Genomic DNA, 14,007 nt, shown 5'->3' on the forward strand with positions numbered 1-14,007 from the left:
TAATCTTTTGTCTTAGAGTCTGACCCAATCATGGTTTCAAGTCATTAGTGAATGTCACATCATTAGGAATAATGAGGATTTAAATGGCCAGCTGATCAGTGATGTACAACTATTACACAGAGACGCTTCAGTGAACTGATGCTCTTTCACAATCACAACTACAATATAAATACGATTACAGTATAATTGTAACTTAATTTCAGCTGGTTTGGATTCACAGGATGTTTTGGAGGAGCAGACAGAGGCCGAGCTGTGGCTCTCTGATCAGAGGCCTTTTTCACCCTCTGCATCTCATTATTAGGACTGTACATACAGTATGTGTGACACTCTAATCTAAAGGTGGTGGGACAAGTTCTTGTTTTGTCTGTGAGGCCACAGGAATCATATATTGTGTTACCGCAAATCTCTTTGAACGATTTGTCAGTAGACTGTCGGAGCGTAGCCTGAATTCCACGCGATGCAAAGACGCAAATTTGCTCTGCCATCTCTACCTAACATACAGCGAGTGAGCAAACTCTGGAGAATGGAGTGCTAAAAAATGGTCCAGATATACTATGAGCTATATCACTCTCTATTACACAGAGAGAGTGATATTGATTTATGTCGGTTACTGCCAGCGTCAATTCTGACTAGTGAAAATAGGTTGGAGGTGGAGCAGGTGTGCGAAAACGTTGCAAAAATAGAGCTTTTTTTCAAACAAGCAAAACATCGCTCAGCCTGTTCACTGATGCACGAAGCAGGTTAGGGCATTATTCATCATGTGGAAAAACTGAAACAATCCGATGTACGCTCGTTCGCTTGTTCGCATGGCGTCCAGTTAGGAAGAGGTGTGCCACCGGAAGCAAATGTTTTATTTGCCCCTTCGCTTGTACAGAATGGAAGTGAACGGGAGGCGAATATTCACCATTGTTAATTTGGCGTAAGTGTGACCGTGCCCTGAGGGAAGAGATAAAGAAAAGAAAAACATATTGGCTTCCAGTGTCAAAGCAAATTTGCATCTTCATATCGCGTGGAGTTCAACTTTGATGAACTTTGACCTGCGAAATCGCAGCCTCAATTCACGCACGTGCAACCATGCCCTGAATCGTTTTTCATTGCGATGTAAACTTGCGCGGTAAACACATCGCGAAAGACTGCAATACTGCCCGATCGAGCCAGTGCACGAAGAAGTGAGCGACGTTACTACTACTGTTCCACTCTGCTCCGCATGTGTCTGTCTTCACGAGTAGAGCACGCCGCACCATGACAGAAACAAGCAGGCTTGTTAACTTCATAGATGAAATGGCGGTCAATCCTAAAACTACATACACGTTGAAACGCTAAAAGAAAATTAATTGAATCTTGGAGAAAAACATATGACAAGGTTGAGATTGAGGACTTTTGTTATGAGTAGCGCAGCTCCTTCGGGGAACAGCTCAGTGTGTAGTTGAGTGAGAGAGTGAGAGAGAGTGAGAGAGAGAGAGAGAGAGAGAGAGAGAGAAAGAGAGAGAGAGAGGCAGAGTAGATCATTGTTATCAGAGCAGAGAAGAAATTAAGTGGTAGTAACTATACAGTGTAGGTTTCAGCTTGTCCGTGAATAAACAACTGCAGCGCCTCAAGACACAAGTAAAGATGCTCAGGGATTTTTTGAGTTAGTTGACAGAGAGTATCAGTAGAAAACTGCACTTTAAAATGTAAATATCCTTCCCTTTTCATATAATTCAACAAGCAATTTGTTGTATTTTAGCAGTATACTGAAAACAGCAGAACGGAGTACACTTTAATATCGATTTATTTAATACGATTTAGTAATATTGCTATCGCGACATTCAACAACGTTGTTTCCTCATATCGTGCAGCACGTAATGAGCGGTTAAGTCAACGTGAGTCACATGGCTGAGACTGGAACAATGTTTCCATGGTGCCCTGTAATAAGCATGAACAATGTGGCTGCCACCTGTCTGTCAGCACGCAGTGGATGACGCGCGGGTTAGTAAGAGGATTGCAGCACTAGAGGGTGGGGCTAAAATGCACGTGAGGGCCAGACCAGCTGATCCACACTAACATGGGACTCGGCCCCTGGGGAGAACCGTGTTAAGTAGTCAGCGGCTCCCCAGCGTTCACCCAAAACCTTCAGAAACCCCCACACTTCTCCTGTGAGCTCCTCGCTATGACTGTATAATCTCACTCACTTTCCCTCAAATCCATAGAACCAAAAGCTGGCTTTTCCTAATCAAAATGTTTGTACTATCATGTTTACTGTAGCTAAATACACACTGACATGATTAATGTTTGTCATTGTCCCACTGTGTAAAAGGGATTCCTGGTCACTGTGAGTCACGCCATGCTGAGCACATTTAAAAATACTGACAGCATAAATCAATGCATTGTATACTTCACCACACAAACCACACACTGTGTTTACTGTAACTGATAATTAGTTGTGCATTAGCACAAGACTATACATAGAGTAGCCTATTGATATTATCCAGTGCTTTTGTAATTAGGTATTATCATGTGCTATTTAAACACGTTCTCATCCCAACTCGCCACATACTGACGCTCTGTCAGACCCCTCGGCGTCACTTTTCGTTCGCAGTAAACAAATGCTTAATGTTGTGAATTAGATAAAAACACTGGCTTAGGTTTAGGCAACAAAACCACTTAGTTAGGTTTAGGAAAAACAACATGGTTGGACTTAAAACTACTACATTTTTACAGTGAAAATGTGACTGGACATTGTGAAAACGAACAAACCACTGATCGCAAAGTGAAAGTGAAACCTAACACACGGGACACGAACAGTGGTCTCCTGGATGAAAGCCCCGTGTTGTTGTCCCTGAGTGTTTAATATGGACATGGCTGAGACTTTTAGCAGTACAGAGGTCCACTGTTGGTCCAGTGTTTCCAGAGTGCACCACATTTCAACTACATGCATTCATAATATACAAGATCAGAACACTATATAATACTAGTTGTTGTTTGTCTCTGGTTTCTTTAATCTACATTATTACTATTGTTTTGACATTTGGTGGGTACATGTTAGAGGCAGAACAGAGGTTGCAGAGAATCAGACTTTCACTGACGTTCTCCGTTGTGTTCAATAAAAAGATCTTTAAATAAAAATAAATTCAATCTTGAAGCTATTTGGCAAAGCAGCAGTAGTATTTGTTAACAGGAGAGAAATGACTTCACTAAAATGAGGACTGATAGACTTCAGTATTTTTTCCAAAGGAAATTTCTAATCAGCGTTGCATTTGTTAACACAAAGCACAGTTTAGATCGACTGTGCAGATAAACTAAACCACGTAAACACGGAAAATGTCATTAAGGTTATGAATTGGGCACTTCCCATCAGGAACAATACATTGAACAAGAGCCAGGAAGCATGAAGAGGTCCTAAGGGCCCTTACACACCAAGCTGACCGTTGGCCACAACATTACCTGTTTTCTTTAAACATATTCCACATTGGTTTAACGCTTACATTTAAACTGAATTACAGGCAGGTAGGCTATTTTATTTTGTTTTATTTTTCATCATGCAATCTCAATTTACAAATACAAACTACTGACTAGTTATTTATTCTCATGCAGGTGGAGAACCAACATCCAGCTATCTGTAGTCTTTGCAATGTGTTCAAGTGCAACTGTAACAGAAAACGTGAGGTGACATATACAGTGAAAAGCATTTGATCAGGTTGCTTTGTCAGCTCTACTTTTTTGAAGTTGGCTTGATGTATAAGAGCCGTAGATATGGCCAAAATCTTCTATCTTGATATAGGTCATTTCATATCTCTATAACGATGTATATCACAATATAGCATGTCTTCTGGTAATTCAATGAATAAATAGTCTTTATGGAATAGCCACATGGTAAAGCATATGTTTGTGTAGTCCTGCGTGAATTAAACACTGGACACATGATTGACAAAAAATGAATAAATATTTCCAGCTATACACTGATTATGTTTACATGCATGCTCACAAATACAGAGTAATCAGATTAAGACAATAGTTTGATTTAACTACACTACAAACTCTTATCAATTCAGATTTTCTGAGAAATTTGAGTTAGTATGTGCTTTATTATCAATTTAGATGGCGTAATTGTGTATCACGATATCTCGATAATTGATTTCATCACGATGCGATTCCATTGAAAGACAATAAATCATCATATTGAATTATTGCCCAGCCCTACGTAATAGTAAATTCCAGTATCCAGAGCCCTTAACCCACTGGGAGCATCGTCACTCGCCGACACCTGACAAGCTACAAGCCAGAAGAGCGTCTACAATTAGAACGGATTCAGGCCACAAAAACAGCACTGTGTTAATAACATTTAAGGGGCTTTACATATGTGAGGCGTGTTGCTACAGGGGATGGCGAGAGGATGAAATACCAAGAAGTCCTATCATGACAACAACCACTTGATCCTGCGTTGCAATGATTGCGTAGTAAGCAACAGAATTATGGCGTTCAAGTTACAAAGTAATCTACCAGAATAAATACAGCTCAAGAAGTCATCGTCTGTCCTCTCCCCACCCTGGAAGAGATTGCTAACACCCGCTACCTCAGCAGAACCTCAGCCATCATCAGAGACTGTACTCACCCAGGACACCATCTGTTTGACTTGTTGCCCTCTGGGAAACACTACAGATCACTCAAAACCCGGACTATCAGACTCAGTCACAGCTTTTTCCCTACAGCGATACGCATCTTGAACGGACTCAAATATACAAGATGAATGTTTCTTTTTATGTGTGCAATAATCTTAACATGCATCTCTCACAGCAGTTTTTAGCTACTACATTTATTTATTGTTTTTTTATTCATTATTTATCATTATTGTGTGGTACACGTATGAATGAATGTGTGGAGGTTGTGTTTTTAACTCACAGCACCTTACAGGAGTAGCACTCCAAATGTCGTTGTATGTTTTTTAACGATACAATGATAATAAAGGCATTCTGTTCTACCAGTACACTTGCAAGTATTTTATTGTGCAACACACACAGCCTCACCCAAGACTTTCACACACCTGATGGAACGACTGACTATTTGGAAACCCATTCAGCAGTTCAGAAACTGTAGTGACTGACTGGATTCAACCATCACTCCCACTACTACAAGAGAAATTATAGTATAAGTACAACTGTCACTGCTGTGTGGTTGTTCTACCCTGTTCATCGATGGGGAATAACCCTTCAGACAGGATTTAATGAGGGTGCTGAAAACTCCGTAAATAAATGTAAGTCCAAGATATTACTGTGGAAAAACAACTTAATAAGACAATACTCATCTTGAATTCCAGCCTGAGATAAGCACAGGCAATTCCAAGTTTACAATCACGCTGTCTAAATCTGACATATCACTGCAACAGATCACATCCATATTCTGCAGCTCGTAAGCGTGATTACAGACGCAGTTGAAAAGGGGAGAGATACACAGTGTGTGTGTGTGTGTGTGTGTGAAACAGTCATGTGATCAATTACAAGAAAGATAACATTTCGTTTCAATTCAGCAGCACCCATTTGCGAACTAATCGTCTCTCTTGGAAGCCAGTCTCCAGGGTCATTACATAATGAGCTGAGATGTAGTTAGCCGTAAAACTGTCGAGTGGTTACACATCACAATGATGCCAGGCCAAAGAGCTGGATAGCACACAGCTTTTAATTGTTACAATAACAGAACTCAGTCAGTAATAGAGTACTGTATGCAGCTGCAAAAGGGGGGCATCTTTTGTGATCATTATCAAAATAAAAAAAATACCCACATATGTGTGTTTAGGAGGAAAATAAACACACAAATAGGCAATCCTTAGTATATTTATTGTCACTAAAGCCAATAAACTACCAGCTGCCACGCCTCCACAGACCTGTGTCAGTTGTTACACCTGAACTCCACATGTTGTGAGTGTGTGAAAACTAGAGCGACATCATTCTCTGCTCAGGTAGACATTACTCCTCTATATTTTAGGACGCTTTCACAAGCCAACATTTAATCTGTTTTAATCAAACTCTGGCGTGGTGTGTTTGGGCAGTTGTGAACGCAGTAATCGCACCAAACTGGTCCGAGGCCTGCTTGCAAAAGGTGGTCTTGGAGTTCCAAGCGAACCAAAACGCAGGCTGCCTGTGCGGGTATTTGTTGAGATGGACACAGGTAAACAAAAAGTTAACATGAGTGGGAGAGGACTGACGTGGACTTCTGCAGAAATGTGATGTTTGCTTGACATCTGGGCCGAAGAGAACATACAGAATATGCTAAATAAAGTCCACAAAAATAGTGACGTTTATAAAGTCATTCGAAATTAACTGGAGGAGAGAGGATAAATTTGCTCTTTCATACACGCCCCTCAGCAACTTGTTTGATTTATTTGGTCCGCTTTAATTTGTACACTGTGCAACTGAACCAGACTAAATAGAAAATGAACCAAAAGAATAAATTGAACTTTGATTCGGACAAGCCAAAAGGTCTATGTCTTGTGAAAGTGCCCTTAAATAGTTGTTTGCTGCTATAAAATGCTCTGGATATCATGAAGAGAACCTTTAAATAACATCAAGTTTGAATTCCATTGAAAAGAACATACTTGGAACATGACGGATGGTGTCAGTGAAAGGACACTTGAGCTAATCTGATAAGACCGTGGGGTAGATCAGACCACTGATCTAAGAAACACTATCATAAAAAGGAATCACTCTGCTCTTAAATATAAAATGCAGATATAGAAATATTCCCATTTATATCAGGAAACCAAGCGGTGGTTCAATCAAGAAAATAATAAGAACAGGCATGATTCGACAAATTCAAAAGGTAAAGAAAGTGATAAATATTGAACACCATTAAATAACCTACAATAAACTCTATATATTTTATTCTTATGTGAGAAGGTCTTTGCTACAACAGTCTGTTTAACCCCAGACCCCAAAATCACTACCCTGCTGCCAATGGAAGTTGCTGAGGGCGGTTTTGATGTCTAGGAGACGGCTTCTTATGACGGAAAGCTATACTGATGGCGTGACTTGTAGCCTGGGGGAGGGTCATCACAGGAGGAGGAAGAGGGAGATACCGAGAGAGAGGAGGGGGATTAAGGGAGGAAATAAAGACAGCAGGAGATGGGGAAAAAAAATAGCCCTGCAGCCTGGCAAGCCTTTCAGCACTGCTACCTCGAGATGCATGATGTGCCTTAACCTCAATCAGGCAATTTCCTAATAGGAAGTCTTTCCACTACCAAAGGGCATGTGAGGGGTGAGTTGAAGAGAATCACTTACTTACCCATTATGTTCGAGTTCATGAAAGGTGTTGGGGACAATCCTTCATGGGACACTAATCGACTGTCACTCATGTGATCGCCGTAATGAGGGCTGTCAGCGAAACCCTGGGGGGGAGAGATCAGAATATTAAGCACATTATTGGGCAACTTCACTAATTGAGTGAGATGGCATAGCACTAATTAGTAAGAGGAGAGGCACAACTGGTCGTTATGCTAATAAACTGTCACCTTCCCTGTGTAGTAGTCCGAAAAAATGAAAGAGAAAGAAAAGAAAAACAGATCTCTACATCTCTGTTACTGACATTTTACATTAATAATACATTCATATTTATGACCCCATTATTTGCCATGAAGATACAAGTATTCAGTGGACTTGTTTGTGTTGAAGAAACAACAATGGTATGTATTACCCTGTTTTTATCTTATCAAAGATCAGTCACAGCCAGTCACATCTTGTGGATGTGGAAGCGACCAGCTTTAATGCCTCCCTTTAGGTTTTATCTGAATCTGAGGACAGCAACATCAATTGAGGCTTTTAAGTGCCTGTTAAAGACTCACCTTATCATACTTACTTTGACCTACAATCTGTTATTAATATTTTTTTTTGATTATGCACAATCTTTGCAGATAGGGCTGGGCAATATGACAATATATATCATAAAAACGATATAAAATGTATATCATATATATTTTTCTATATCGTTTCTGTCCTGATACAGGCTAGGTCTATATATATATATTTATTTTTATTTAATACTCCGTACTTTTCATTTGTCAAGTATTTAATTCACACAGGAGAAATAGGTTTTACCATGTGGTTATTTCATATAGAATATTTATTTACTGAATTAAAAGAAAACATGCTATATTGTGATATACAGTATGTCGTTATAGAGATATGAACTGATATGAAGTATCGGGATAGAACATTTTTGCCCATATCGCCCAGCCCTATTTGCAGATTGCAATTTATATAAGGATGGTGGAAGTGGTTATGATAATGATCATTTTTATTCTATTATTTAACTTTTATTATTTATTATATTATTTTACTTCTCTCCTCTTATTATTTTGTAACGCATTTTGAGCTACATGAAAGGCGCTATATAAATAAAGTTGACTATTATTATTCTTATTATTTTATTATTATCATCATTATTTCCTCTGTACATCATACCCTCGAGCAGGCTTAAGTGTACCTAAACCAAATTGTCTCAGTAAGATAAATTGTTTAATAGGCTCATTAAATGCCCTGACGAAGACCTACAGAGGTCAAAACATGTTGGCTTTTTTAATGATTTTAATATTCCCTTCTTCGTTGCCACTTGGACTAAGTTTTTGGAGAGTCTGGATTGAATTCCTTGTTTATCCTGATTTTCCCCCGTTTTCCAAGAGCACCTGACGCGTTTTTGATCTACAGTTGACACTCTCTCTCCTAATGATCATTTGTATTCTATTTGTATCTATTATTATGAACTTTTATTATTTATTATATTATTTTTTAATTATTTATTTACTTCTCTCCTCTTATTATTTTGTAAAGCATTTTGAGCTGCATAAAAGGCGCTATATAAATAAAGTTGACTATTATTATTATTATTAACGTTATAAACGTTTTTTATTAATATTATCATTATTTATTCTGTTCATCATACCCTCAAACAGACTTAAGTGTGCCTAACCCATATTGTCTCAGTAAAAAATTTGAATAGGCTACTTGTTAAAAAAAAGACCACTTCATTTTTATACCATAGTGAGAACATTTCTTAGACAATTTTCACCAGTTTTGGAGTTAAAACACTTCTGTATATATTATTAAGAGTTCTCCTATAACCAGGCTATAATCCGAAACCAAGCACTTTAAAAAAAGTGACAAAATACCGTTGTTGTTAAGGAATATGTGTGCTGTGAATTTAACTAACACACCACTAAATACTAGGGCTGCCTCCTCTTGGTTGTTTAGTCGACTAATCAGCCATTTTGGTCTTAGTCGACTCAGATTTGTTTAGACGATTTATCATATTTTAATGCTTTTTTATGTAGAGTGACTTAGTTCCAAGAAACTTAGGAGAATATCTCTGGTGGTGCTTTTGTGTGATTCTTTGTGGAGAAACTCAGTTTTACAGATCTGTCGATTAAAACAACTAATCGATTAGTCGACAAAATCATAGTGTGTTAGTCGACTAACAATTTCTTTGGTTGAGGACAGTCCTCAGCATATGAACTTCATAATGCCAACCTATCGTCACCAACAAACAGGTGAGTGTTGTAAATATTTGTGCTGGTTTATTAGCTCTCAGAAAACAACTGGACCTGTAGAAACCTTTGCTTTATCTTTATCACACTACATCTATAAAACAAACATCTATAAAAACCCGAAATATCAATTTGTGTTTATCTAAAAGTTTTCTTTTAATTCTGCCATTTTATGATAACAGGTTTATATCCCACCCTACAGTTCATAAGAAGGTGTTGTTACATAGAAGAGGAAGAAACAGTGAGATGCAATCCTACATCACTCCCAGGTACCTGCAGCTTAAAAAAATTGCCTTTTTCTCCTGCAGCTTAACAGTGCCTTTTCATGACAGTTATCAGCTTCGGGGGCTTAGGTCTAAATATCGGTCACAGTATGGTTTTTGAAACTCGGGGTCCCATGTAATAAAAGATACTCCGTTACAGTGCTAATCCCAAGCCCTGTGAAAATCCTCCTGTGCTCCAGTCAAATACATCTCCCCAAACTACATTAACTCCCACCAGAGGGACCGCTGCAGCCGTGGGCTTGCATTTCTATAGAGCTATTTTCACCAACTCATACCCTTTGCATTCAACATACAGTAAAAAAAGTAAATCTTATTATCCATCTTTTTTTGTGTGAGTGGATGGTGATGGAGTAATTTCAAAGGCAGTGGAGTGTTGTGCTGTGTCGAGGGAATCCTCAGAGATTCCCTATTGTGCTGCTGCCAGGCCGCACACACTGTTAATCACACCATGAACAGACTCAATAACAACAACAGCCCTGTGAGAGAGGCTCCGGCAAACTAACATACACACACTTACACATACACAGCTAACGTAAGCAGCGGGCAAAAAACATCTCCTCTCTTCTGCAGCAAAACAAGGAAAATGCTTCAAACTACAGACTTAAAGTAATAGTTCAACATTTAAGAAAATACACATATTTGCTTTCTGGCAGTGAGTTATGCACACACTACACGAGAATCAAGCCGATTTTGGGCCTGATTCCCTCCTCCCAACAATCATCAGCAAAGCCTTGATTTTTTGATGGTTCTAAAGATTATCTTTCCAGATGTTTCTGTGTTGTGAGGTATGTAAGAGTGTTTTTTACATCCCCCGATCGACTCGGAAGTCCATCCTGGCCGCACAGATTCAAATCCGTCATTGCGGCTGCGGCTAATGCATGAGCTAATGCAAAACGCGAAGCATAAAGTAGTAGTAGTAGGCTGGACCTCAGAAATGGAGGACCAACTTGTTGATTTGTGGCAACAACCCGAGTGTTTATTTAACTTGTCTCCATGACTTCATCCATTATTTTTCTTTCCGTGAATTTTCAGTATAAAGCGGTGCAAAAACTAACAGCTAATTCTTCCTGCCCGTCATACACCACGTTTTTTTACACTAAAGTCACGTTTGATCGCGAGAGATTTTGCGAGATTTCTGGTTTTGCGAGTTGGGACTCTTGTCGTTCATGAGTGGAATCTGTAAGTGCGTTGTGTGCTGTTTTGGCCAAATCGTTGCTCTCCACACACTATAGGAACAAAATTAAATTAAAATTAAAAAAATGTGTGGCGTCTCTCACATTTTCAACATTTGTTAAGATGAGAAGATTGATACCCTTCTTAGGGCGTGGCTACCTTGTGATTGACAGGTCGCTACCACTGCGTTGTACGGTCTGTGTGTTGTCTTAGAGCTTTAACCCTTTCACAGTGTGTTTTCAGTTCATGAAAGTTTATATTATTATAGCTTATTATAGCTTATTCAGCGTTCAGTTCTACTTAGCGCCACCCTCTCGTGTCACTTCTGGTTGCAAATAACCAACATGGCAACGGCCAAAATGCCAAACTGGAGACTTCAAAACTGCAGTCCACAAACCAATGGGTGACTATGTCCACCATTATATACAGCCTATGTCTGGGACCAGTAACTTCCTGGAGTCTCCGCTCGTTGCCTGGCAACTTTTTTCAGCCAAGAAATAAAACTAATAGTCATTTTTATGCATAATTTTTTCCAGATTAGACTAACAACATATAACGTGTTAATTAGTGAGCTATAGAGATAGCTGTTTTCACTCTTAGCCCTGGTTGTAGCTTTACATTTATCAGACAGATATCAGAGTGGTATTGATCGTATCATCTAACTCTGCCAGAAAGCAAATTAGCAAATTTTCCAAAATGTCGAACTATTCCTTTTACTAAATATTAGAAAGCAAATTGGTGGTGATGGGCAGTTTGATCATTCACCAAGTTAATTGTGATGACTGCCACTGTCAATCCAGGCTAACCGGTGAGTGTGTTTGTGTGTGTGTGTGTGTGTGTGTGTGTGTGTGTGCGTGTGTGTGTGTGTGTGTGTTGCATTGACACACACCTCTGGGACTGCTGGATCATCAATCACAGATCCCTCATCATTCCCAAACACTGGTGGCCTACATCTATCAGAGACACTAACACACGCTGTCATCGCTGCCACGGGGCTACGTTGGCACTATTGGCTAAATAACTGTCAGATCACTGTGGCAGCGTGCAGGCCAGAGCTCACGCCTTGTCCTCCAATCACTCGCCACAACGTTTAAAGAGTCATCTCTTCCACACTCCGTGCTGCGTCCCAGGTGAACGTGTGGCTGCATGTGGCAGCTCGGGAAGTGATGATATGGTCGTGATGGATGCGTGTGGGGTCGAGTATCAAGTCGGGGCAGGGCACTGGGGAAGTGGGGGTTGTCGTGCGGCGGCGGTGGGCACAGCCCCGACTGTCAGACCGCCAGCCTACAGCCACAGCTGCCCAGGATACAGCGGCTGGCTGGGAGCCAAGGTCAGCACGGCAGGGCTCGCGACTGTTCACAGTTGACTGATCACACACTCGTAGCTCACCAGCTCAAACAAGCTCAGGGACAAGACTGAATTCCCTTTGTAACACACTGAAAGATGAAGCACGGAGGATTTTCTTCAAAGAGCCTTGGACAGATATTGTGAATACAGCATAATAGCTCTCATTTTTTAATCAATTGATTCTCATTTAACAAAATGAATGAAACTATTCAATACAAAAACATCTAATGATCAAGGTCGATATTTTCACCTCAGAAAAGAATAATATGTGAAGCTTGTTCTACAATTCAATGCTGATGTAACCACCGCCTTTCAAAATCAACGAGAAAGACTTCATTCAAACATCAAACATCCGGCTCAATTAGGACATTCCAGCTTCACTTTTATCATTGAGTGCGTTTACCTTTACACATTCAATTTAATTTTCAACTCTGATCCACTCATTCATACTTCCAGCTACAATAGAAACTCCATTCAAACTTTTTAAAATATTCAACGGTCTTTGAAGCCTCATGTGTGTGTGGGACATAATGTTCAGAGCCAGAGTGCAAAAGGAGCTTTAAACTCTTCTTAAAAATTATGTTAAACTTGCTCTCATTCCCACAATTTTTACACCAGTGTGTAGGATCTGACGGTATCTAGCGGTGAGGTGAGGAGATTAAAACCAATTGAAGCTTCTCCAGTGTGCCAAGCGTGTTGGAGAGCTACGGTGGCCGTCGCGAAAACGCGAATGGCCCTCTCTAGAGCCATCTGGAGCAGAGCCAGTGCGTAGAGTGTGTGTGTAGGTGGGAAGTGAGTGGTGAAGCAAGAGAGCGAGAGTGGCGGCGGCGACGGGAGCGAGTAACGTTATCGACTCCGGCCCAAGCAGGAAAAGCTGGGCTACTGTTGAAACAGTTTTAAATATTCAGGTGAGGCACAGACACCAATCAGGAAAGAGACTACATGATTACACTCTCAACCATAACACATAACTGACATACATTTTCTATAGCCTCGTTTGAGGGAAGACATTAATAAATTAAATCTATGCTTACAAACTGTACAATATAACCTCTCGTGGGCTGAAACTTCCTAGCATTACCAAAAAGCACAAAAAATAGAGGGAATCAATCGCATGTAAAGTGATTTGTAGGTGATTTGTTTCTTCTGTTCTTACTACTACCTGGCACCCGATACTGTTCAAGATATGGAGACCTGCTCGCTGCTATTTTCTATTAAGTAGCATATTGGTAAAGCACTGTAATAACTAGGTTGTAAAACAGACTTAAAATGTATTTTTCATTGAAAAAATTGAAATCTTTAAACAGATTATTGTAGACTCCTGAGGTTCATAAGAAATGCAGCTCACTTCTTAAAGCAGAATATATAGGATATAATATTTTATAGGCTATATAAATCTAGTCTGTATCAAGGTGTGTGTGCAGCTGTGTGTGTGAGTGTGGCATGTGCTTGTTTTAGTGCACGCCTTATGGTGGTGCAAACAGCTGTCTGCTGGCTGACGCTGTGCCTTGCAATGTCAGAAACACTCATTTATATGCACCTGGAGCACAGATATCTCAAGCGTCTCTGTCTTATAATTCAAATCAAGCTGCCTATGTTACCATAGCCTGTAGATGTTCATTCGGGAAGGGCACAGAGAAATAAACAAGGTAACGCAGCCCGAGTGGCTCTGACATTTAACTGAAATCTAATGGA

At 39.9% G+C, this 14,007-nt stretch overlaps 1 protein-coding gene across 5 annotated transcripts in view; it reads right to left on the bottom strand.

Annotated features, from left to right (window-relative positions):
- The window catches only part of tcf12 (transcription factor 12), a 98,069-nt gene that overhangs the window by 63,071 nt on the left and 20,991 nt on the right, over positions 1–14,007 (bottom strand). For all 5 annotated transcript variants that reach the window (XM_037755773.1, XM_037755749.1, XM_037755739.1 and 2 more), the window contains exon 5: positions 7,255–7,357. In XM_037755773.1, coding sequence (XP_037611701.1) covers positions 7,255–7,357 — 103 coding nt within the window. The remainder of the gene's footprint in view (positions 1–7,254; positions 7,358–14,007) is intronic.

This window comes from Sebastes umbrosus, chromosome 2 (genome assembly GCF_015220745.1).
Source record: "Sebastes umbrosus isolate fSebUmb1 chromosome 2, fSebUmb1.pri, whole genome shotgun sequence".
Classification (NCBI taxonomy): Eukaryota; Metazoa; Chordata; class Actinopteri; order Perciformes; family Sebastidae; genus Sebastes; species Sebastes umbrosus.